The sequence below is a fragment of the Ipomoea triloba genome, chromosome 8 (genome assembly GCF_003576645.1).
Source record: "Ipomoea triloba cultivar NCNSP0323 chromosome 8, ASM357664v1".
NCBI lineage: Eukaryota > Viridiplantae > Streptophyta > Magnoliopsida > Solanales > Convolvulaceae > Ipomoea > Ipomoea triloba.
In genome coordinates this window covers 17,911,548-17,938,861 of record NC_044923.1, presented here as the reverse complement: position 1 = coordinate 17,938,861, position 27,314 = coordinate 17,911,548, and the positions used below count along the sequence as shown (strand labels likewise).

Genomic DNA, 27,314 nt, shown 5'->3' with positions numbered 1-27,314 from the left:
ACATTATTTCATATATAATGATTTGTTATAATTGGTACGTGTTGCATGTATCTACTGTTATTATCACCGGGCCACTTAATTCTTTACATGTGATGTTTTTTTTTTTTCTGAAAGCAAAGAGGTACTTTAATTAAAGCAAGAGAGCATAAATAGAGTTAGACGGGATAGAATTCCAGTATAAAGTACTAATTTGCAAGAAAGTCGTAGCCGTAAGTATATGTGCTATGACATTTGCTGATCTATTCCTATTTATTTATACTTTGTGAGGTTGGAAAAAGAATATGTTATGCCAAACATGCAAACCATGTAATCACGATAGCCGAAAAGTAACTTGCAGACCTTGTATTCATGGTAGCCGAGACATAACATGCAAATTATGTATTGATGATGGTCGAAAACTAACATGCAGGTCATGTATCTATTTGTAGAGGTATTATGCGGAACAACTGTTTATATTGAGATTAACGAGAACAAGAAGCAATAACAATGATAGAAAGTAAACAAGTTAAAACAAGATTTCCATGTGGTTCAACAAAGTGTCTACCTCTACCGGAGTGAAACTGTTCTTTTATTAATTGTGATCATGATAAAAAACTTATTAGAAATACAATCAACATATTTATAGGTATCTCTAAACATGTACATGTACAAAAATACCCATGTGCTATACATACCATGGGCCCAACCTACTTAGTTCCACTCTATTCCTTATTACGATCACGATCGTACATATATATAAGACATACTCAACAAATCTCCACCTTGACGAATATGTCGCTTAGGAGAAAAATCTATATCACATATACCCATGGGTCAGAGTAACCATGCTCATTTAACATCTGTAAACACCCAACAAGTCCATATAATGTTTGAACTTGTCACTAGTAACTGTATTTGTCAAGACATCTGCTGCATTTTCACTAGTATAAATTTTTTGCAATAATATCTCATAAGAAACAACCAACTCTCTAACCTGATGGAACCTTACATGAATATGCTTGATTCTGACATGATACATTTGATTTTTATCTAAAAAGATGACACTCTGACTGTCACAATGTAACTGAACTCCATCTTGCTTAATTCCTTATAATTAAACTTGAAAGCCACAAACTCTCTTTAGCTACCTCAGTCAAAATCATGTATTCTATTTCAGTTGTAGACAAAGCTATAATAGGTTGAACCGATGATCTTCAACAAATAAGACCACCACTAAGAGCAAAGCGATATATACCTCGTTGTAAAAAGTCTATTATCATTGTCACCGGCATAATCTGAATCCATCCCAGGACTAAATGCTCACTCTCTTTACTCCTAAAATACAATTAGGAATGGCATTGGGGCGGGGAGGCCTGCACCCGCGCGAGTAATAAAATTTCTACCCATCCCCACCCTGCGGGGATTTTGTAGGTGCGGGTAATACCCAACCAACAACTCTAATTATTAATATTACACGTAACTCTAATAAAAATTTTATGCTACATTTAATTATCACATGGATTCTTTTTATAAGTTTGAACATAACTCTAAAATTTAATAAGAGCCAATGATGTTATTCCTTAATTGGAACTAAAATTGTGTTGGTAGTATAAATTGAAATAAGTGTTTATTGCCCATTATGTTATTTGTGTTGTTCGCTTTCAATTTTCATAAACAAAAAACTAAGACAATGAGATGATAATGCAATTGAACCTCTGATGCACTAACCCATAAAGAAGTTTAATTCATTATGTATTTAATTTTTAATTATAAAAGATACATAAACTTATATAATAAATAAATACTAATAAATGAATACCTCCCCTCGCACTCGCCCCTATACTCGCGCAGGTAAACAAAATTCCCCCATCGCTGCACCCATTACCCAAATTGTGAAGGTATTTTAAAACCCTAAGGGCGAAGATGCGGAGAATCCATAGGATGCGAGCGAGTAGAATTATCATCTCTAAATACAATACTATGCCCATAGTGTCCCTTAAATATTGAAGAATCAACTTAATTGTCTCCCAAAGGCCAATGCTATTTCCCAGGTTTAGACATGTACCTAGCTACTAATTTGGCTAATAGCACGTGCTAAATCAACCTGTTTCATTACAACTCTAATACTGGCAAGCCTAGCTGACTTGGTAAAGGTTCTAAATTCAATTCATTGTGGGGAGATGTCTATTAGCCGACATTTAGAGTTTACATTTGAATAAAAATTATAGAGTTTCTCGTAAATAAAATAGTATAACTAATTAGGCAAAAACTTGTGTAAGACCGTCTCATTGGTCTCAATCCGTGAGACGGGTCGAATATTTGATTAATGATGTTAAAGATCTGATCCATTAATCAATGATTTGACTCATTAATAAAAAAGATTCGACCCATCTCACAGATTGAGACCCGATCTTACATAAGTGTTACCCATTTATAAAGCTACAAATCCTAGAATGGATGAATATGAAATTATGAGAAAGTATAGGGGCAATTTGTGCTATTTTTCTTTTAGTTATAATTCATGCTAACACTCATTCCCCACATTGTCTACGTGATTAGACAGAAAATCGCGAAAAGCTAATAAGGTACCGACAAGGAGAGAGAGAGAGCATCTTATCTCGCCTGAGAATCTGAGATCGAATGGAGGAAATCGGAGACGACGCAACAGTATCAGCTCCGGCGCCGGCGCCGGCCCTGAGGCTGAAGTGGGACGTGTTCCTAAGCTTCAGAGGCGAAGACACGCGGGATAGCATCACCGATCACCTCTACGCCGCCCTGTACTCCGCCGGCGTCCGCGTTTTCCGGGACAACGACGGATTGAATGAGGGAGACGAGATAGCGGCGGCGCTGGTGGAGGCGATCGAGGACTCAGCGGCGGCGATTGTGATATTGTCGCCCAATTACGCTTCTTCGCGGTGGTGCTTGGAGGAGCTGGCTAGGGTTTGTGAGCTCCGGCGACCGGTTCTCCCGGTTTTTTACCGGGTTGACCCGTCGGACGTGCGGCGACAGAGGGGACCGTTCGAGGAGGGGTTTAGAAGGCATGAAGGAAGGTTTGGAGTGGAAAATGTGGAGAGATGGAGAAAGGCCATGGAAAGAGTTGGCGGAACTAAGGGTTGGGTCTTCCATGATAGGTAAAACCTTAAGCTTTTTAACTTTTTAACTTTTTTCTCATGGAAGCATTTTGTTTGTTTGTTTGGTATATCTTCTCATATCTCCTCCTTCACCATCTCCATTATCTTAGAATCATCCTCTCATCCTCTATAACAAATATTGTCAAACCTGTCCGTAAGGACAACCCATGTGGTAAGAGTGCTCTACCTACAGTCGAGAGGTTGGAGGTTCGAAGGGTTTGAACCGATCAGCTATTAATAACCTAGGCTGATTTACCTGATCCTTTACCGGACAGGGTGAGAAGAAAACCTCATTAAAAAAACAAATACTGTCAAACCTTATTTTCTGTTGTTGACCACCTCTTCAATTCATGTCATATATCATTTCACTTATTTTTCAAAAGTTTTGTATTGGAAATATTGGAATCTAACTAGGTGACCCGAGTCTAAGGAATTGAACTGAGCCCGACGACCCAGACTAAGGTGGTCCCTTGGTCCGGACCAATGTATGTAACTTGGGACATCCAACCATTTTCATCCCCAGCCTGTCTCAAGGACCGGAATGATGGGTCCGTACTAAATTATGATGGGTCCGCACATATGTGTAAATCATAAATAAAAAGTGTATTATTTATGTACATAAAGCAAATTATATTTTTTGAAAAAATAAAGTATATTATTTTCTTCCCAAATTACATTATTCGGAAGTACAAAAAGTACATTATTTGAAAGTATTAAAAATACATTATTTTGTATGTTATCAAATACTCTCTCGGTTTCATTTTACCTGTCTTATTTACTATTTATTGGTCAAACCAACTCTTTATCCATTGCTTATTTTTTTAGTAATTTTTTATTATTTTTAAATTTAATTTTTTTTTGTGTTTAATAGTACTTTTAATGTAGATTCTAAATATATAAATTTTATATATTAATTCTAAAATTAATATTATGAAAAATTGAATTAAAAATAATTTCAATCAAGTCTCGTTAAACGAACAAGACAACCAAAATGGGACTGAGGTAGTAATATACATTCAATACACAAATAATGTATTTTTAGTTTTTTAAAATGTACCTTTTTTTTTGAAAACTAAAATGTACCTTATATTTAGAGAAAGTACATTAATATTTGAATACTGAAAGTATATTATTTTGTATAATGTATATTTAATAGTAATACACAAATAATGTAATTTTAATATATTAAAATGTACTTTTTTATGGTCCACACAACACTATGTAGATTATGCTATGGTCTACACAACACTGTGCAGACTATGGTCCACATAATAATTTGCCCCAGAACAGTCCGTGGATTTTGACCCATTCTCGCGGCCCACCGTGATTTTAGCTAAGTTTGTTAGATTTTCTTTATATAAATAACTTATGTTCTAACTTAGACAAATCATGTTCTATTCCTACAACATCCTTGTAGTATTTTTACATTAATCTATTCAATATTATTCCTACAATATTTGCCTTTACTATTTCACCCCTTAAATTTATGTGTGTTTAGTTTATCTGTATAAGCTTGGGTCAATTAGTAATTTTATGAGTATAAAATATAGTCCGCACAGACAACTTAATTAGTTTTGAGTAATATATGGATTATGGGCAAAGGTAATATCGAGTTCGGGCAACTAAGTCACTGTGACATACCTTGGACAAGCAAAAGTAATGATCATATTATATATTGAATTTATTGTATTCATAAGTTATGTAATGAGTCGATCATTGCGACCCACCGAATATAGCAAGCATAAATTAACTCAAGATATAATCTATAAGAAATAAAAATAAAAATAAAAGTGAAAATATTTTAATATCATCCAATTTAATGATTTAATCTGATATATAAAAACTTATAAAAGTGAATCTAGGTTAGTATTCATAATTTATGCCCGTATGTTAATACTTATTAATTTGTACATTGCACTAAAAAAATATTGTATTATTATTTTTGTCGAATAAAAATACCCTGTTGAACTTTTATTAGTATATATTCCCTTTGTCCCATTTTATGTATTGAGTTTGGTTAACAAGGCTTGACTGAAATTATTTATAATTTAATTTTTCATAATATTACGTTTAGAATTAATATGTAAAATTTATATATTTAGAAACTACATTAAAAAAATATTAAACACAAAAACAAAAGCAAATTTAAAAATTATAACAAACGACTAATGAAAATAAACAAAAGAAATAGTTGGTTTGACCAATAAATAGTAAGTATGATAGATAAAATGAGACATGTGGCGTATTATATTTAATCTTTTATCATATCTAGTATGAGTTCTACAACTATGATTTTTTTTATGAATTCTTTTTTTTTAAATTTATATACTATTTTTTAAAAAAAAATATTTCAATATAACTATAATTTTAACATTAAATATTAATATTGAGCATTTAGTTTTGCCAATTGGACATATAAAAGACTAATATCAATATAAAAATTAAACTCACTAAATCCATTCTTTAAGTGTTTGATATTATTAAGTAAAAATGGCTCACAAAATCCAATGGGGTAGCTCAAGTGGCAAGTGAGCTCTCTTTGTGGGGATGAATTCTGGAAGAACATATCACTCCCTAGAAGTGTATACAGCATGGTTGAAAAAGTCTCAAGGGCGCCCGTGTATTTTTTATTTTATTTTTATTTTTTAAAGGATAATAATTATAAACTGTATAATGCTTTAATAGCTAATACTAAAATATTAAATATTATAAATTATAAATTAATAATAATTATAAATTATAAACTATATAATGCTTTAATAGCTTATATTTTAATAGCTAATACTAAAATATTAAATATTAACCTAAAAAATATCTAGAGTTTGAACAATTTAGGCTTATTTCGCTCAAAACGATGTTGTTTTGAGTGAAATAACTCATTAAAAAAAAAAAAGAATAATAGCTGCGCTAATCGGTCAACTAGGCTGCCTAGTTGGTGCCTAGTCGGTCTAGTCGGTGCCTAGGAGGCTTAGGCGGTTAACGCCTAAGCGGTCGGCCGCCTAGACCACTTATTAAGGTGATATGCTAGGCGGTTGATCGGCGCCTAGCGCCTAGGCAGTATTTTTACAACATTGATATACCGTGGTTATTCAATAACCAATGTAATTTAAACAATGTATGTAGAATGCTATTTCTATAATTACCCCATAATATTCACTATGTGAATTGTCATTTGATTTTTGTTTCTTAATATTTAATTTAATTATTACATTAGCTTTTTATTATTGTTGGCCGCCAGGTTGGCTGAGTTCAGCCCTACTCAATTCGAGACGTGGCGCTTTATGCATATCTCCTTGCACTTGCCCCCGGATGATCCATTTCAAGCCCATATGTCTTTCGTTTTGCTCAAAATCTTCAAAACACTAAAATGTACACATTTATAGGGTTTTGCAACACATGCATATTTCTAAGCATTTTCATCATAAATCAATAAACCAAATAAGCACAACACAACCCATAAATAACCCATAAAAATATGCATCTTTAGCACTTATTTGTGACTTATTATGAAGGAATGTGGTTAAATGATTAATGTTCATTTACTTAACAACCAAATAACCAAAGACCCTGTGCAGGTTAAACTTATAGCAATTGCAACATGGGTGACCCCTATAAAGTAAGCATAATGTTGTGCTTAGATCTATCAATTATTAACTTCACAAAGTAGAATATTATATTATTTGATGGATGACACTTGTGTGAAATGGTCTTACGGGTCTCAATCCGTGAGATTGGTCGAATTTTTGATTAATGGGTTGGATCTTTGACTTCATTAATCAAAGATCAGACCCGTCTCACGGATTGAGACTCGTGAGACGGTCTAATACAAATTTTTGTCTTATTTGCTACGATCCGATCCGTCTCACGGATTGAAACCCGTGAGACGGTTTCACACAAGTTTTTGACTTTTGAGTTCTACTTATTTGCTATGTTAGTTACTACATTATCACATATCATTTCTACTTCTTTGTAAATCATCATTACCTTATTATCTTAAACTAAATGTGGCCTTAGGATTTGTGATAGCGAGGAGCAAGAGTTGATTGAATTATTAGTGAAAAAGGTGTTGAGAGAAGTGAGCAATTCACCAATGGCTGTGACTCCATTTCTTGTTGGACATGATTTTAGAATGAAGGAAATAATGGAGATATTAGATGTTAAAGGAAATGGCATCCGGGTTTTGGTGTTGCATGGCATTGGAGGGGTTGGGAAGACAACTCTCAGTAAGGCCCTTTACAATAAACTAGCAAAGGACTTCCAGCATCGCATTTTCATTGAAAATGTTAGAGAAACAGCTTCTAAGCATGGCGGCGTTTTGCTCCTCCAGGAAAAACTTGTCAATCATCTTTCCCAGGGAAAGCTTTCTATAGATGATCTCACTGCAGGTTTGAGCCTAATATATATATATATAAATGTATGTATGTGCGTTGTAAAAATCGGCCTAGGCTGCCGCCTAGACGCTAATTAAGGGTTAGGCGTTCTTAGACCTAGGCCTAAGCGATTTTACCGTTAGGTGAGCATTAGTTGGCCAACTCGGCACCTGAGTTGGCTGACTAGGCGCCCCTAAATCGAAGCGATTTTACCTTTAGGTGAGCATTAGTTGGCCAACTCGACACCTGAGTTGGTTGACTCGGCGTCTGAGTCGGCCAACTAGGTGGCCGCCTAGGCGCTGATTAGGGGCTAGGCACCCCAGGCTGAGCCGATTTCACTTTTAGGTGGGCATTAGTCAGCCAACTGATTAGTCGGTCAATTGGGTGCCTGAGTTGGCCGAATAGGTGGCGGCCTAGGCCCTGATTAAGGGCTAGGCACTCCTAGGCCTAGGTGATTTTTCCTTTAGGTGGGCATTAGTCGGCTGGCTAATTAGTCGGCTAACTCGACACCTGAGTCGCCGACTAGGTGGCCGCCAAGGCGCTAATTAGGGGCTAAGCCCCCCTAGTGAGGTGATTTTACGTTTAGGTTGGCATTAATTGGCCGGCCGATTAATCAGTCAACTCGGGACCTGAGTGGGCCGATTAGTCAACTGACTAGGCAGCCTAGGCGTCCGAGTCGCCAACTTAGCCAAGTGCTTGTTATTTTGGTGTGCAATGTGTTATTGTTATTATTATTATTATTATTTATTTTTTTTTTTTTTGCTCGCCTGCCTAGGTACTCTAGGCATCCCCGAGCGTCCGAGTAGGACCTAGTGCCTTCTACAACATTGATATACATTCTCTTATTATTATTAGTTTAAATTTTTAGTTGAGACAAAACCCATCCTTCTTTTGTGCAGGTGTAGCAGAGATCAAGAGAAGGCTTCGGGGGAAACGTGTTTTCCTGATCCTGGATGATGTTGATGATATGAACTTACTCAACTCACTAGCTGGCGATAGAGAGTGGTTTTTTGAAGGAAGCAGGGTTATAATCACTACCAGAAACAAACAAATTTTGCAGAGTGAGATTGTGAGTGAAAGCTATGAGTTAAGGGAATTGGGCTCATCTGATTCACTCACACTTTTCAGCCACCATGCATTCCGAAGAGAAATGCCTCCTTCATCAGGCCCTTTTCTTGCTCTCTCCAAACAGATTGTTTCCATTACCGGCGGCTTACCATTAGCTCTACAAGTGTTTGGTTCTTTCCTGTGTGATAAGAGAAGAGTGGATGAGTGGAAAGATTCTGTGGAAAAGGTGAAGCAGATTGGTTTAGATTCTCTTCAGAATGTCCTAAAAGTGAGCTATGATGGGCTTGATGATGAGGAGAAGTGCATATTCCTTGATGTTGCTTGTTTGTTTCTTGATTTGGATATGAAGAAAGGGGAAGTGATAGATGTGGTGAAGGGGTGTGGTTTTAGAGGTGAAGTTGCACTGAAAACCTTAGCCACAAGATCTCTGATTAAGGTTGTTGAGAATGATAAGCTGTGGATGCATGATTCAATCAGAGATATGGGAAGGCAAGTTGTTGTTCAACAAGGGCTTTTGGATCAAGGGAAACGCAGTAGGCTTTGGGATCATGATGATGTCTTGAGTGTCTTGCAGGATAGAAAGGTATGTATCAAAACAACTTTCACATCAATACTAGCTTGCCTTTACTTGAAATATGTGAAAATTTAGCATGAAATACTTGATTGTATATGTTGGGTGGAGGCCGGTAAAGGCCAAATCTAACACTCGGTGGCTGGAGATTGTTGGACGGAGGTCAGTCTAGCACCCGGCATCTCAAAAATGCGTTGCCGTATAAGGAAATAAAGTTGCGCCCTTCGCTACTAGCTATAGCTGCGCTTTTGATGTAGTGGTAAGCGCTTGACCCAGGATTAGTGTCAGGTCACGGGTTAGGAGGGTAGCACCCATATGTGGCGGCATAAGAGTTTGATCCTAACAGTGTAGGGATCATTAGCTTTTGGCTTAGTGGTAAGCACATGATCTAACCGTCATGGTTGAAAAAATCGCTAGAGGCTCCTCGAGCTCTCGGGGGCGCCTAGGCGCCGGTTTTTTTTTTTTTTTTTTTTTTTTTGTTTAAATTTTTAATTTTGTAAGATTTGATAATTATAAACTATTTAATACTATAATAGTTAATACTAAAATATTAAATATTAACCTAAAAAATCTAGAGTTTGAATAATTTAAGATTATTTCGCTCAAAACGATGTCGTTTTGAGTGAAATAACCCAAGAAGAGAACAATAGCTAATCGTTCGACTAGGCGGTGCCCGAGATGCCTAGTGTGCGCCCTAGGACGCCTAGGCAGTGGTGGACGCCTAGACCACCGATTATGGTTATGCACTAGGCGGTCAATCAGTGCCTAGGTACTTTTTAATCAGTGCCTAGGCAGGATTTTTGCAACACTGCTAACCGTATATATGTTGTTACAGGGAACACGAGAAGTCGAAGGGATCATCCTGGATTTGGAGAAGAAGAAGAAAATCTCAAAGATCATTAGTGCCAAAAGGATTGCCAGTACCCAACTTCAAACAACACCCAACTTCACTTATGCTCTAACATACCTAAGAGAGGTATTCAAGCAGCAGGGCTTCCTCAGAAATGATTCAAACAATGTGATAGTAAGATCAGAATCATTTGATCCAATGGTTAATCTAAGGCTTCTTCAGTTTAGTGATGTGAAAGTTGAAGGAAATGTTGGGAAATTACCCAATTCACTGAGATGGCTTCAATGGAGAAACTGTCCCCTAAAAACCTTCCCTTCTAACTTTTATCCAAGGGAACTTGCTGTCCTGGATCTCTCAGAAAGCCCGGTACTCAGTGTTGGGAACTGGAAATGGAGCTGGAATAGCAGAAAGGTATACATTTTACTCGGGGAAAATGACATATTTGATCTTTAAGTTATACTCGAGTGTAGATTCAATTCCTTAGTTATTATCGTGTCTGTTTTTTGGCAGGAGACGAATAGGTTGAAGGTTATGAATCTCCGCGGTTGCTATAACATAACAGCACTTCCTGATTTATCTGCTCACAAAGCACTGGAAAAGCTCACACTTGAGCTGTGCACTTCTTTGAAAAGCATCCACCAATCAATCGGGGACTTAAAGGCGTTACGCCATTTGAATCTAGGACGTTGTTCAGAGCTGATAGAATTTCCAGGTGATGTCTCGGGGCTCAAAAATCTTGAAATTCTTATCCTCTCTCGTTGCTCGAGACTTAAACATCTGCCTGAGAACATTGGGTGGATGAATTCTTTAAGAGAACTTATGGTGGATGGGACTGCTGTAGAGATGTTACCCGAAAGCATTTTTCGGTTAACGAAGCTTGAAAGGCTTAGTTTAGCCAATTGCCAGTCACTAAAAATGCTACCTAGATGCATAGGGAATCTCTGTTCTTTGGAACATCTTTCCCTTTATGGCTCTGGAGTGGAGTTAATACCTGATTCTATAGGCTCTCTAGGCAATCTTGAAACTCTGAATTTACAGTGGTGTAGATCAATGGCTGTGATTCCCTGTTCTGTGGGCAACCTCAAATCATTAGCAAATCTCTATCTTAATGGCAGTGCAATCCAATTTTTGCCCGAATCAATCGGTTCATTATACTACCTGAGAGCCTTAAAAATTGGCTCATGTAAGGATCAGATCACATTTCCTGATTCCATCAAAGGCTTATCTTCTTTGGTTGATCTTGAACTCGATTCGACAGAAATCACTGGACTTCCTTCTGAGATTGGTGCTTTGAAATCACTCGAGAGGCTCGAGATAAGAAACTGCAAGAATCTTTGCCTTATTCCTAACTCAATTGGGAATTTGCTGGCTCTCAAAACCTTGATCATAACAAGTTCTGCTATAAACGAGTTGCCCGAATCCTTGGGGATGCTAGAGAATCTTGTTATGATGAGATTGAACCAATGTAGGCAGCTATCAAGCCTTCCATCCTCGATCGGGCATTTGAAAAACCTGTGCCATCTGATAATGGACCACACATCTGTTTCAGCACTACCTGAGACATTTGGGATGCTTTCAAACTTAATGGTTTTGAGAATGGGAAAAAAACCTTTTGAGCCAATTTCCCACACCACTAATACTACTACCCTTCCATTTTCTTTCTCGAAGCTCTCCGTTTTGGAAGAATTCGATGCTCGTGGATGGAGAATATCGGGGAAAATATCCGATGACTTTGGGCAATTGTCATCTTTAGAGACACTGAATTTGAGTCACAATCATATTTCTGGGCTCCCTTCTAGTATGAGAGGACTTTGTGTGTTGAAAATGCTTGTTATCTCCCACTGCAAATTGCTAATAGCTCTCCCTTCCCTTCCCTCGAGTTTGGTTGAGCTAAATGCTGCAAACTGCATAGCATTAGAAACCATATTTGATCTTTCAAATTTGAAGAATCTTCAAGAGCTTAACCTCACAAATTGTGAGAGACTGGTAGATGTACCAGGAATTGAAAATATGAACAGCTTGAGAATGCTGCATATGAGTGGATGCACTTCCTGTTCTTCTGTCATTGCTACCAAACTTCATAAGGTAATATTGAATGTTACAATCACCTAGTTATGATCAAGCATTTACCACTAAACCAAAAGCTATAGATAATAGTGAAAGTGCAACTTTATTTTTTTTAAGAATAAGAATCAAATAGGGCATCCGATTACACATGATAATGCAATTAGGCTACTGAACATAAAAAATTATAATTAAATCTCTAAACTAACCCATTTCATGCAATTAGTCCAATTTGCAAGTTTTTCAGGTTTCTAACATGTCACCTCAAATTTAAAATATTTTTTTTTTAAAATAATTATTCAAAAAAAAAAACAAATTCATCTCCTGCGGAGAAGAATTAGTTTTTTTTTTAAATAATATTTTAAAGAAATATTTTAAATTTGGGTGACTTAAACTTGAAAAACTTGCAAATCAGATGAATTGCATGAAATGGGTTAGCTTAGGGATTTAATTATAGTTTTTTTTATGTTCGGTGACCTAATTGCATTACCATGTGCAGTTCGATGCCTTATTTGACCCTTATTCTTTTTTATCTTTTTTTTTTGGGAAAAGAGTCAAATAAGCCCTCGAACAATACCTTAAAAGTCAATTAGGCCCCTAATCTTTTAAAAAGTTAAATTAAGCCCTTAAACACGTTATATTGAGTCAAAAAACCCCAAAAATCGGTAAATGACCTGCTATGGCAGGTCATTTACNGGGCGAACTGTTCGCCTTCTCCGCGAAAGGCGACCAGACTCTGATCGCCTTCAATGGAGAAGGCGAACAGTTCGCCCTCTCCATGGAAGGCGACCAGAATCATGGAGAGGGCGAACTGTTCGCCTTCTCCGCGGAAGGCGACCAGACTCTGGTCGCCTTCCTCTGTTGGAAGATGACCAATGGTCGCCTTCCATGGCGGAAGGCGACAAGGTCGCCTTCCGCCGGAATTCGGTGACCGGCGACGGTTCTGCTGTCGCCGGTCACCGGATTTTGCTCATCTGAATTGTAAATGACCTGCCATGGCAAGTCATTTACCGGTTTTTGGGGGTTTTTTGACTCAATTTAACGTGTTCAAGGGCTTAATTGAACTTTTTAAAAGTTTAGGGGCCTAATTGACCTTTAAGCTATTGTTCGGAGGCTTATTTGACCCTTTTTATTTTATTTTATTTTTTATATCCATTCACATTTTATGTGTCTGGTCGGTTAACGAGGTTTGGTTGAATTTATTTTTAACTCAATTTTCATAATATTAAGTTTAGTATTAGTATACAAAATTTATATATTTAGAAAATGCACTAAAAATACTATTAAACACAAAAAATTAAATTTAAAAATAAGTTAAAAAATACTAAAGAAAATAAACAAAGAAAAAGAGTTGGTTTAAACCATGAATAGTAAATAAGACAGATAAAATGAGAAAGATGAAATATTTTTTTAATTATATATATTAATTAATTTTTTAAAATTAAAACCTTTGTTTTTAAAATAAAAAATTAAACTAATTTAAAATTTTAATTAGACATGAAAAATTCATGTCCCCCTAATTCTCCGCGAGAACGGAGATGATGAGTATTTTCAATTCCCAGCCGAGGATGGGGATAGAAACGGGAATTGGGTCGAAATTTTAGAAACCGCCACCAAAAGTATACTCCCCACCTCCTCCCCGTCCCGTTGCCATCCCGCCTCCGCTCAACATCTAATGACCTTTTTAGTTAGAGTTACTTTCTCAGTTTCTTTAATGATGTTGATGTGCTAAATAAATAATTTTCGAAACCAGGATGTTGTGAAGAAGTTGTACAGTTTTAGCATTCCTGGAAGCGGAATCCCAAACTGGTTTACACAAGGTGAGGTTTGCTTCTCGAGCCGAAGAAACATTGGGATTAAAGGTGTGATTGTTAGCATTATTGTTTCTGTGAACCATCAAATACCAGATGATCTAAGGGATGAACTGCCTGTTATACCAAATATCCATGCTAAAATCCTGAGGGTGAATGAACCAATATATACTACTGCAATGCACTTAATTGGGGTTCCCAGAAAGCCTGAGGATAACTTGTATTTATGCAAGTTTCCAGATTGTCATCCATTAGTTTCTGTGCTAGAAGATGGAGATATTATAAAGGTAGGGATAAGTAGTGGCTTACCCATTCAAGGGATTGAGTTGAAGAAATGTGGGATACATTTAGTTTTTGAAAACGACGATGATTATGGGGGCACTGAAGAATCCTTAGAGGAAAACCAGCAATCTGTGTCGGAAAAATTGACAAGGTTTATTGGATCTTCTTCTTCTTCTGTTGTAAATGGCAACCATACTTCAAGCTCAACTCTGGGGGGATGGACTTTACTTGGTTTTCTTCAGGACATGTTGTGCTTCTTGAAGAAGCTCTGGGATGGATTCAGATCTCCAGGGCCGGATTTTAGGGCGTGCAAGATGTGCAACCGCACAGGGTCGGATTTTGGGGCCCCCTGTCCGGCCCAATAGTTAGTATATGTATTTGTGGTTATATTGGCTCAAAATTAAGTTTTCATGACTGATCTAAATTCTACTACGTATTATTCAAAAAAAAATTTTACTCCGTAATATTTACACATATCACTTTTCTTCAATTCGCAGTTTATTTATACTTTGATAGGGGCTCACTTATTTATCAGCACAGGGCCACACAAATAAAAAAACCGGCCCCGCAGATCTCCATCAACATGAGAAAATTGGGCAAAACATATAATATATAAATATAAATATCATTGTTAAAAAAATTGCTAGGCTCTCTTTGGGCTTCCGAGGAGCCCCTAAGCAGCAGTTTATTTTGTATTTTTTAAAAATGTGTTTAAAATTTGTTAAGACTAATAATTACGGAGTATAAACTATTTAATACTTTAATAGATAATACTAAAATATTAAATATTAACCTAAAAACATCTAGAACAATAACTAATTGGCAGATAAGGTGGTCTAGGAGGCGCCTAGTTAGTCTAAGCGATCAGCGCCTAAGGGACCTAGTCAACTGTCTAGACCATCAATTATGGTGATATGCTAGACAGTCAACCGGCCCCTAGCGCCTAGTCGCCGATTAATCGGTACCTATGCGGGATTTTACAACATTCATTGATGGAAAACATGCTACTCCGCCATCAACTACCATTGTTAATAATATCCCTATTCCTAATCTTTAATTTCTTATCAAACATGGATGTGGCAAGATCTATAAACTCCTCTTTGGTGTTGTTGTTGGCACCCTGTCTTCCTCAGCTCTCTTGTTCCCCTTATATCTCATGCATGCAATTAACCAATTAACACATATGATGCATGGGACATTATATTCTAGCTCAAACTTATGCAAAAGCCACTCGTGGCATATATACTTCCTCTACCCTTTCTTGGTCGTTGTCAAATTATTTAAAATTGACAGTCATGAATGTACTATTAGAAATTTAGTATAACAAAACATATTCAGAATAGAACAAAATTTTAAGAAGAAATAACAATTAGCTGATTGTTATCCATCCTCCAAGAGTATTCAATGATCCAAAATCATTGAGTTTGAACATGTGCTTGGAAAAATTGGATTCATCTTTATTCGTAATGCTAATCAAAGTGTGGTGGTTCTCTTTCATAATGTATTTATGGTCGCACGACTTAAACCTCACGCGACACGTTTGCATAACAAAATTGTGAATATCATAGACTTTTCCTTCCTTCAAGAGTTTGTTGAATATTCCGACGACAAACTCTTTGGGGATTTGTAAATGGATGCAAGTTCCTTGAGGAAGATCATGCCATTGTAGAATAGTGCATGTAAAGATGAATTAGTGACTATGAAATTTAAAAACCAAGCCAGCAAACATAATGCATTTTAAAATGAGCAGCAGTAACTATATGATAGGAAGGAAAATAAGTTCATAAAGATTGTGTTTTTAGCACACCACTAATTAAAAAATAATTTTGTGTTTTTAGCGTAGCACACCACTAATTAAAAAATTCACTGATATGTCCAGAGCTAGAGCTATAAAATATGCTTAGCACACCACTAATTAAAAAATTCAGTTCGGGAGGTGGCCAGGGGGAATCTTCACTTGTGGTAATTAAACCCGAATTTTTTTGAAATTCTTCCCCACAAAGAGATCCCACTTGCAACTCGAGCTACCCCATTGGGTTAAAGTGTATCTTATCCTATCTATAAGTAAACTTAACAAAGAACAATAGACCACCAGAAAAGAAATCAACCTTATCTAAACAGAACAACATGGTGTACAAAATGAAATTTTCTTGTGAAATTTAAAACCAAGCCAACAAACATAATGCATTTTAAAATGAGCAATAACTCTATATTGGGAGGTATTTATTCTTAAAATAAATCTTAAAATTCTATGCATTTTAACTTCTTGAAGCTGCTGCCAAAGACCTTATAGTCTAGTGGCACCCGGTTGCACTCCCACATTGGAGGGGGTGGATTCGAGCCTCAGGGGCGATATTGGCTCTTTGTGCTTCATTTGGCTGATAAGCTTAAAACACAATTATGCATTTATGCCAAAAAACATGTTAGTTAAAGAACAAAGACATATAGTGATAGAATTTACACACGCATAGCAGGATGATTAAATGGCTTATAATAAATTAATTGTATACGTACTACAAAAGCACTCCAGTAAGAACCAGGAAAACAAAATCAATATCAATACTAAGAACTTTAAACAAAATCAATATCAATACTAAGAACTTTAATAACAAAACCAATGAAACATCCAGGTAAACAAAATCAAAACTTTCAATGTGAACTACAAATCGTAGACTTATAGTTTTTTTTTTTTTTTTTTGAAAATAATTCGTAGACTTATAGTTAATAACATTAACTTGGGAGTCATGGAGTAAGCAATCCATGTCTATTGGTTGACCATGGAACTTTGATATTATCTAAAAATTCTTTCGAATACCCCATTAGTGAACGATCACGATGGTAGAATTGAACACAATTAGGAGACTAATGTTATTGTTCACGATTTGTAGATTTTGTAGAATAATATTGTTGTTTACGATTTGCAAGGAAGTATATGTAGTTACTAAAAGTATATTGTTGATCACGATTATGTTGACATCTCATGTAATTTTAATATAGCATTGTAGTACAAATACGAATTGTATTATCATATTTTACAATATTACGTTGCAGGGAAGTATATGTACTGCATTATTACAATATTGTATTAGGAATTGTATTAGGAATATATTGTATTACGAATTGTATTATCATATTTTAATGTATAATTGTAGTACGAATAGAAATTGTATTACCGTATTTAAGTATTTTACAATATTACGCAAACATTAATAGTATATGAGTGTTTTGGGCGGAAAGTTAAAATGAATGATTTCATGTAATTTTAATGTTGAATTATAGTAAGAATATGAATTGTACTATCATATTTTATAATATTACGTTGGATGGAAGTATATATATTGTATTACTACAATTAGTAATTTTAATCTATATTGTATTAAGAATAGGAAAGTAATAAAGAATATATTGTATTAGAAATTGCATTATCATATTTTAATGTACAATTGTAGTACGAATAGGAATTGCATTACTATATTTTGCAATATTACGCAAACTTTAATAGTATAGGAGTGTTTTGGCCGGAAAGTTAAAAGGGAGGTTTGTTTTTATTAATAAGTTTAGATATTTATGATTCCCAAATAAATTAAATAATAATTATGTTTTCACATAACTCCAGCTCACTTTATCCAAAAATTAAATGGACTCCAAGTAAGGAACGTCGTGAGATGAAGATCTATCTACGTAAATTAGCACTGCCCTTTGAGGGGTACTGTTGAAGACTTGAAGTGTTGTTTACCATAACAGCATAAACTATATAGTAATACATGATCATTAATACTAATACATTAGCTGGTTTGCCCGAGAGGTTAAGAGGGAAGACTTAAGATCTTCTGCACATAAGTGGCGCGTGGGTTTGAACCCCATAGCCACTAATTTTGGAGAAAGTAGCTTTTTTTTTTTTAATACTTAGTGATCTCAGCTAGCTACTACGGAGGTAAATGGCGAGTTACGCAATTAGCTCACAATTATATCTTAGTCTTAATGTACGCACAAGCGCCTCCCGTCATAACATTTAAATCAAGCAATGAACAAATTACGCTAAACCCAATAAAGAAATACGAGCAATCACAATTCAGGTCATAATGTTCGATTCTTATCCTATGTTTTTTTTTTTTAAAGAAACAGGACCAGGAAGAGTGGAAGACAATCAGCCTTACCAAGAGAACCAAACAACCACATTACTTTTTTTTTTTTTTAAATACAATTGACCCTATTACATTGTAGTATCTGTTCATCTATACTTTCTCAACCTAATGAAGCACAAAGCGCCAATTCACCTCCACTAAGGCTCGATCTCATGTGACTACGTAGTTTAAAAATTGTGATTGTAGATATCTGTATTTGTGAATGTATATCTCTTTGATTGTGAAGATAGAGTTCTATATTTGTGAACATAGAGTTCTATAGTTGTGAACCTAGAGCTCTGTATTTGTACGTGAACCTAGATCTCTATATTTGTGAATGTATATCTCTTTGATTGTGAACATAGAGTTCTATAATTGTAAACATAGAGTTCTACAGTTGTGAACTTAGAGCTCTGAATTTGTGAACCTAGATCTCTGTATTTGTGAATGTATATCTCTTTGATTGTGAACATAGAGTTCTATAGTTGTGAACCTAGAGCTATGTATTTGTAAACCTAGATCTCTATATTTGTGAATGTATATCACTTTGATTGTGAATATATAGTTCTATATTTGTTAACCTACAGCTCTGTAATTGTGAACCTAGAGTTCTGTATTTGTGAATGCAGATCTCTTTGATTGAGAATATAGAGTTCTATAATTGTGAACATAGAGTTCTATACTTGTGAATCTAGAGCTCTATACTTATGAATGTAAAGCTTTGTAGTTGTGAATGTATATCTCTATACTTGTGCACATTGATGGAAAATGTTATTCTTTTTGTAGACTATGACTGGATTTATTCGGCATTTCCCATCCTCCCTCTACTTAGAGATTATATTTCCATCAAATTAAATATAAATCTTTGTTATCCTTGTTATACATGAGATTAAATTTTATTTCTAACATCTTCATTGGCAGCAATGGAGAGTTCTGGCAAAAAGAAATGACTGAGCAACTACTACTGCAAAAAGAACTGGCAAAAGGAAAGCACCAGCTGATCAAGCAGAGGAAGAAGTTGAAAAAGAAGGGAGGAAAAGAAAGAAGAAAGCTGACTATAATTATGTTAACTCTGTTACACATTCAAAGCTTAGTTAGAGATGTATGCATTTCTGTGTAGCTGATAACATTATCTGATCTGCTAAAAAACAATATGTACAATTGACCTAATTTCTAATTCAATGACCACATTTTGAGATCTGTATGTTCACAATTTTATACCCCCACATCCAAAATTTGAATACTACACGTTCACAAATTCAGAAGTACAGGTTCACAATAATTAAGTTATAACTCTGTTACACATTCACAACTTCATAACTCCATATTCAAAGTTTGTATACTCTATGTTCAATATTTTAAAAATTCACGTTCACAAATTTCATAACTACAAGTTGAATAAAATTATGTTACCTCTGTTACACATTCACAACTTCATAACTCCATGTTCATAATTTGTAATCTCTATGTTCACAATTTTAAAACTCCATATTCACAATTTCGAGAACTAAAAGGTTCACAATAATTAAGTTAAAACTTTGTTACACATTCACAATTTCATAACTCTATGTTCACAGTTTGTATACTATATGTTCACAAATCCAAAACTCCACATCCATAAATTTCATAAATACAAGTTGACTATAATTATGTTAACTCTATCAAACATTCACAGCTTCAAAACTCCATGTTCACAATTTGTAACGTCTATGTTCACAATTTGTAACGTCTATGTTCACAATTTGTAAACTCCACGTTCACAATTTCAGGACTAAAAGTTCGCAATAATTAAATTAGAATTCTGTTAAACATTCACAATTTCATAACTCCACATTCACAACTTTAAAACTCCAGGTTCACAATTTAAGAACTAGATGTTCACAAATCCACAGATACATTGCCATTTGAACTCCTATTAACATGAACTAATTCTGAACTGCCAGAACTTGGATGTACAAGATATTCATTCCCAGCAATCTTAGATAAACTTTCCAAAATCATAGATTGAACAACACCCTTTGTCGTTGAAGCAACATTGTTTGCAGAACTCTTTTGCTCCCTAGAACACTAACATTAGAAGACAAAGAAGCAATATCCATAGTCCTGCCTTCAACGACGTTTCTTGTCCACCTTTTCAAAATGTATTTATTATGAATAGAACAAACACAATGTACATTCAGAATGCGTAAACAATGGCAGCAAAAAATCCCTAATTCAAAAGACAACTTACAATATCCTAATCCGTAAACAATGGCAGCACAGAATTCCTAATGGTATATATCTCTCTAGCATGTGAAAGAAGTTTCACATCATCCATCATCATACTAAGCATGCCTTGAGCACAAAATAGCAGAAGCCATGGATGCACATTGATCAGTTTGGATACTCTATGTTCATAATTTCAAAACTCCACATTCACAAATTTCAGAACTACAAATTGACTAAAATTATGTTAACTCTGTTACACATTCACAACTTCATAACTCCATGTTCATAAGTTGTAAGTTCTATGTTCACAATTTCAACATTCCAAAATACAACTAAAAATAAATCATAAATCACTATGGGTCACTAATTTACTCTTAAAAAACAATAAAAAAAACCCTAGAATTGAAGAAGACTCCTCAATTTTTAAATATCTTTGATCAATGTTTGCTGAGACAACCACCAAATCTGCATTCACTGCAAACACAAAATATAACTGTGTTACACATTCAAAATTTTAGAACTCCACATTCACAGTTTGGATACTCTATGTTCATAATTTCAAAACTCCACGTTCACAAATTGAAGAACTACAGATTGACTATAATTATGTTAACTCTGACACATTCACAACTCCATAACTCCATGTTCACAATTTGTAAGCTCTATGTTCACAATTTCAACATTCCAACACACAACCACAAATAAATTATAAATCAATATGAATCACTAATTTCAACACCAGAAATCCTAAATTTCAAAACACAAATACGAATCAATACAGTTCATCAAACTTAAAATTCGACACACTAACTACACAAATAATAAAATCAAATTCATACTGAGTTTAAAAATCAGAAAAAAAAAACTGCAATTGAAGATGATCCATCAACGTGTAAACCTGCTTGATCTATTGCCTCCGCTATCAACAAACTCAGTATTTGAAAATCAGACAATAAATACTTGAACAATAAGAGAATCGGAGCACAATTGCGATGAGGAATTGGAGAACAATTGCGATGAGGAATCGGAGAACAATTGTGATGAGGAGCCGAAGAAAAATTGCGATGAGGAATCGAAGAACAATTGCAATGATGAATCGGAGAACAATTGCGATGAGGAATCGAAGAACAATTACGATGAGGAGCCGAAGAAAAATTGCGATGAGGAGCCAGAGAAAAATTGCGATGAGGAGCCGGAGACAACTACGAATAAAAGGATTTGCGATGGAGAACAGCAGTTAACGCTGTTAATTTTTCTTTTCTTTTAACATGAGCTCATAAAACGACGCCGTTTTGGACCCAGGTCCACCTTGCAAGGTGGACCCAGGTCCACGACATAATTTGCGGGTGTCAATTGTTATACCATGGACTAGGGTTCATATTGCATTGTGAACCTTGATACAAATATTTTGTACCTTCAATTAACACATTATGTACCTATAGTTAACAGTTTCTGTACATGTACACAAATAACTTGATAATTGCTGTCACATAATATGATAGTTACAAGTACATAAATTGTTAACTACGGGTACAGAATCAACTACAAATACATAATCTAAAGGTTATTTTTGGATCAGCATCTAAAATGCAAGGTAAAACTTGGTCCATAGTATAATTTGTCATTATTAATCGGTTGGGCTATTGGTTCATCCGTTATTACTCGCGTTACTCTAATAAATTATCTTATTTGACTCTTAGGTTGAATTTATTAAAAAAATAAAAGGTTGATTTTTTTGTAACAGAGTTAATAGTCCTAAAAAAAAGTTGAATTTATTAAACTAATTTCATATCTAATATTTATGATTCACAAATAAATTTATTAAGTGTTGTTTTAGGGGTACTGTTGAAGTGTTGTTTACCATAACAGGATTGTATGTATAGGTAGAAAATGATCATCAATATTAACACATCAGCTGGTTTGCCCGAGAGGTTAAGGGGGAAGACTTAAGATCTTCTGCACATAAGTGCGCGTGGGTTCGAACCCCACAGCCAGCATTTTTGGTTCTGATGGTGATTTTTAAGTTAAACTGCAAGGCAATCGAACCCCACAGCCAACATTGTTTGTTCTAAATTTCTAATGGTGATTTTTAAGTTAAACTGCAAGGCAATTTTATTTATTTTTTATTTTTAATACTTATCCCAGTTTCCTAAAGTCACTATGGAAGTAAATTGCTAGTCACTCAATCAGTCCACCAGTTAGATCCTAATTTTCATGTGCGCACGAGCACGAGACGCCTCCAATCATGGCCTTTAAGTCAAGTTAATTTTTTTGGGGAAATTACACATTTCGACTCTAAGTTATAGGATGATTGTAGAATTTGTTCCCAAGTGTTGGTCATACTCACTTTTAGTCCCTAAGTTATCATTAATGCTGCATTTTTCGTCCATTTACTAATAAAACACTAGGGATGAAATTTACAATTTTACCATAACTCGGGGACGAAAAGTAAGAATGAAAGGATGAAAAGTGCAACATTAATGGTAACTTAAGGACGAAAAATGAGCATGACCAGAACGAATTCTACTATTACTCTATAACTTAGAGATGAAAATTACAATTTTTTTTTTCATTTTCAAAAAAAAATTACAATTTTTTCTCTTTTTTTTTAATACTTAAATGATCCCAGTTTCATTGAATTAATTCTAAACCCACAACACCCCGTTCCTAGAGTCACTGCGAAAGTAAATCGCGAGTCACGCAATCAAGCCACCAGTTAGATCCTAATTTTTATGTGCACACAAGACATCTTCAGTCATAGTCTAAGTCAAGTGATGATCCTACTTTTTATGTGCACACAAGACACCTTCAGTCATGGACAATTGGACACCTTCAGTCATGGTCTAAGTCTAAGTCAAGTGATGAACCAACTATGCTAAGTTCGGAGAGAAATATGCGCAATCACAATTCAGGTCATTAATGTTCGCTTCTTATCCTATTAAGCATACGGCAACAGGAAGACTAGAAGAGTGGAAGACAATCAGCCTTACCAAGAGAACCAAACAGGCACATTACTGAAACTAACTGCAAGCCATTATAATATGAACTTGGAAATTGGCATTTATACTTCATTATTGAAATATCTTCAACTTTGTTGTTGATACACCAAATTGGTCAAAAACTCTGGCAAAGCTTGACAAGTACTGAACAACCATATTCTCACATAAACAATTTTCATTTCAGTGATATTGTTCAGTAAGTTACAAATCATGGAGGAGCATGCTAGAGGTATATGAAGAAACATGATTACAAGATCGCTTTCAGCAGTCCCAGTGGACATTCATCAACCACCAATGCCATGCTTGATGTGTGAACTAATAAATATGTATGTATTTTTGCCAGAGGAAGAAGCATTTGCTTCTCAATCCTCTTATCGGAGATTCATAAGGACTATTTACTCATGAGGTTCTTTCAAATCCACCTCCGATTTGCATGTGCAACCAATCTGGTGAAGTTCCCCGAGGATATTCTCTTGTAGCTTGTGAACCAAATGCCATGGAAGATGCATCAAATGCTTGTGGTTGAAACTGGAAAAATTCAAGAAATGTTATTATGAAATATCTGAGAGAAAATTATCCCAGTTTAGTACTGTAATTGTTTTAATTCTCTCTCTCTTTTGATAAGTATCACACCTGGACATCTGGTTCATCTCATAAACAAAAGATTACAGGTGTGTTTGGTTCATGGGTTTACACACCAGGAATAGGAATCAAAATCATAGTTATTGTAGCAGAAGATCATGTTTACACCTTGTTTCAGTCCCAAAGAACACTAATAAACTAAATGAAGGTCACAACCACCATCCACAATGGCAGGGAGTAGAAGCATAAAATGTAGCAGAAGATCAATAAGCTCATAAATTTTTTTTGTAACTTCTAAAAATATTAGGGGCATTTAACAATTTGGTTTTGTTGGAGCTGATTGGTGCAAGATGTAACCAAACCATGTAAACTTTCAAGAAATGATACACACATTTGACAGTCACACTAGTAAAATTTGAATGCAGCAAAGCATTAGTCGGTAAGAAGATTGCTTATATCTACAGCACTTACATCTTTTGAAGGAAATCCTTCAATGCCAGGGCTTACCCTTGAATTAACTGCTTCAAGCTTCATTGACAGAAACTGAAAAAAAAAAAATATTCAGTGTAAAAGAGTAACCCTGAATTACAGGCACAGAGACCCAGACATTATCCTTGGGAAGAAAGAAGTATACCTCGACCTGACGTTGTAAGGATTGGATATAATTAATTATCTCATCAAGGACCAGTGCTTTGCCAATAACCTGACACAAATAAACCACAAAATATAAAAATGGATACTTTGAAGTGACTTAGGATTTTAGGGTATTATCAAGGGAATTATCATTGAGATGCAGTAGCCTCTTAACACTCACAAGGGATATTTTCATAATTGATCTAATTGAAATTTATGTAGTGATAATTCATCAAACAAATTGAAACTAGGTAAGAACAATAACAAACATATTTGATGCATCATTCTAGATTAAAACTAATCAAATCTAGGAAATATTTAAAAAAAAAAAAAATTAAAAACAGTTAAGAAAAAATAAGCAGGCCTTTATGATTCTTCAATAGGAAGAGAAAACACAGGCAAATACTGCACCTTGTTGCAACCAGGAACTAAATCTTGGAGAATTTTCATTCTTTCACTAATCTTTTCTCTCCTGGCCTGTGCACCAAAAGGGTCCCATCAGCAAAAATACTTAATTAAAGCATAACCCCATACCAAAATCCAAAGGACATGTTATCAACAAGATTCCCGAGAGGTGATTAGAGTGAATATCTTACCCCTGATAGCCTTTCAATTCATAAGCACAAGAAAATAATAAATTAAAATTACCCTTTCTGCTAAGCTGTGACTATCAGTTGCTTGACCCCTCCGTGCTCGAACATGAATGTAATCTTTAGGTGGTTCAGCGGACTTTGCAGATTGTTCTGCTGGCTTTCCCGAAGTCTCTTCTCCATTAGCTTTAGACTCTGGATTCTCATTTGATCCCTTGGTCTTCAGCCGCTTACTATCACTTTCACTCTGCTCAAAGGAATCAAATTCCCGGAGATTAATATTTTAAAAAAGAAAGATAGTTTTGGTCTAAAATCAGTAAAATCATTCAAATTGGTATGTAATAATCCAATTCGAAGAAGCAGATAAAATCAGCTGAATTCATATAGATTTCAGTTATATATATAGCAAAACAGTTGAAGAATTAGCAGGATTCAACTTCAGTTTCAAACTAGATTCTATCCAGAAGATAAAGAAGAAACTCAAATTGAGGATTCGTATTTACTCTCTAGAAACACTGATTCACGTAACAAATATTATAATTAAGCTGAAGCCAATCTAACGGTAATAAACAGAAGAATCGTATCAGTAAATTCCAAATAATAAAGCAAACCAATATGAATAAGTGCAGAGTACCAAGCCATTGCCACTGGTCGAAACTCCCTTAGCAGTTTCATCATCCTCGCGTCGCTTTCGAGCTCCTCCTCCTCCGCCTCCGCCGCCACCGCCGCCATTCTGATTCAGTCTCTGGTCCAAAAACATCGGATCACTCATCGACGAGCAATGATGATCTCGAGTCAGAGCACTGACATTCGCGGCGAGCCCCAATCCATACGCCGCGGCGGCATTGATCGGGAAAGGCCAGATCTCCGAGAGACTAAACGGCGAAGTAGCAGCGGACTGGAAATCGCCTCCTCCTCCTACTCCTCCTGCTACTGAGTCATTCATCATCGCAGCTTGCGGATCCATCCTCCTCCCGCTCCGCTCCAATCCAATCGGCGGCTGTAATGAACGAATGCAAGGAGTGAATAGTCAAGATGTTTGATTGTTTAATGGAGGAATGGAAGTGGATGAGTAGATATAGGCGGGGTGTATCTATAGGAGGGAACAGCGACAGCGGAGGCAATGCTGAGTGTGTGTGTGTGTGTGATCGGAGTAGGGTGGGAGTGGGGGCGGGGGTGGGGGTTGGTGCCCACTGGAGACCACCAGCTTTCACTGTGGGGAAAGAGAGAGAGAGAGTTGAAATCAACTCACTTTCAATGAGGCTTCTCGAAGGGCCCGCCTCCTGGGTTTAAGTGTTTAACACCCCTAATCCATAACTAGGTGTAACTTATATTGTTTACCTCCTCGTGGTACTTAAGAAACTTTTTCGATAAGGATTTATTTCCTCTCTTCTTGGTGAGAGTTTCCCTCTCTCTATGAGTGCCTTTTTGCTTGAGTGTGTGAGTGTTCTAATGGAGAAAGGTGAGTCGAGTTCTTTGTTGAAGCCTGTGAGGCGTTGGCTATTATTGACAATGAGGAGGGAGTGATAGTGGATGTCGATGACACACCGGTTATTACTTATGATTATCGTTTTACGGAGGTTGGCCGTGTGGTTATTTTCAGGGATGTCATGGCCACGGCGTGGCGTCCTATGGAAGGGGTCAAGGTTCGTGAGTTGGGTTCAAACCGTTTTTTGTTCATTTTTTATTGTGAACGAGACATCTCTCGTGTGTTGAGTGACTGACGTAGACGTTTGACCAAAATCTGGTGTTACTCCGTCGGGTGGTGCAAGGGGAGGATCCGATGACTGTTCCCTTGGATACCGTCTCTTTTTTGCTGCAAGTTCATAATCTTCCTGTTGGATTCATGTATGAAAAGGTGGCGAAGGTGGTGGGAAATCATGTGGGAGAGTTCGAGTAGGCGGACAAACGAAACTTTGATGCGGTCGACAGAGCTTTCATGAGGGTCAGGACAAAGCTAAATGTTACAAAGCCTTTGATGGCGAGGATGAAGATGAAGAAGCCTGATTGGTTTTGGATTGATTTGCGTTATGAGCGGTTGCCATCATTTTG

General features: G+C 35.9%; 2 protein-coding genes and 1 non-coding gene across 4 annotated transcripts; 2 read left to right on the top strand and 1 right to left on the bottom strand.

The window, feature by feature from the left end:
- The first annotated feature begins 2,551 nt into the window (after positions 1–2,551).
- LOC116026792 (TMV resistance protein N-like) lies at positions 2,552–14,600 on the top strand. 2 transcript variants are annotated; one of them, XM_031268186.1, is made up of 6 exons: positions 2,552–3,110; positions 7,125–7,495; positions 8,380–9,131; positions 9,955–10,380; positions 10,480–12,054; positions 13,787–14,600. In XM_031268186.1, the coding sequence occupies exons 1-6, from the start codon at positions 2,620–2,622 to the stop codon at positions 14,489–14,491; spliced, it is 4,320 nt and encodes a 1,439-aa protein (XP_031124046.1). In that variant the 5' UTR covers positions 2,552–2,619; the 3' UTR covers positions 14,492–14,600. The 2 variants fall into 2 exon arrangements, with proteins under 2 accessions (XP_031124046.1, XP_031124047.1); XM_031268187.1 differs by lacking the exon at positions 2,552–3,110 and adding an exon at positions 6,348–6,479.
- Positions 14,601–22,372: 7,772 nt separating this feature from the next.
- On the top strand, positions 22,373–22,455 carry TRNAL-UAA. Its single transcript has one exon. It is a non-coding gene; the product is annotated as a tRNA-Leu (tRNA).
- A 1,040-nt stretch (positions 22,456–23,495) lies between these two features.
- LOC116026720 (transcription factor BHLH089-like) lies at positions 23,496–26,414 on the bottom strand. The gene is made up of 6 exons (XM_031268087.1): positions 25,897–26,414; positions 25,321–25,509; positions 25,084–25,149; positions 24,674–24,742; positions 24,511–24,582; positions 23,496–23,985 (listed from the first exon to the last, which is right to left on the bottom strand). Exons 1-6 carry the CDS (start codon positions 26,227–26,229, stop codon positions 23,857–23,859), a joined length of 858 nt encoding a protein of 285 aa, XP_031123947.1. The 5' UTR covers positions 26,230–26,414; the 3' UTR covers positions 23,496–23,856.
- Positions 26,415–27,314: the final 900 nt, after the last annotated feature.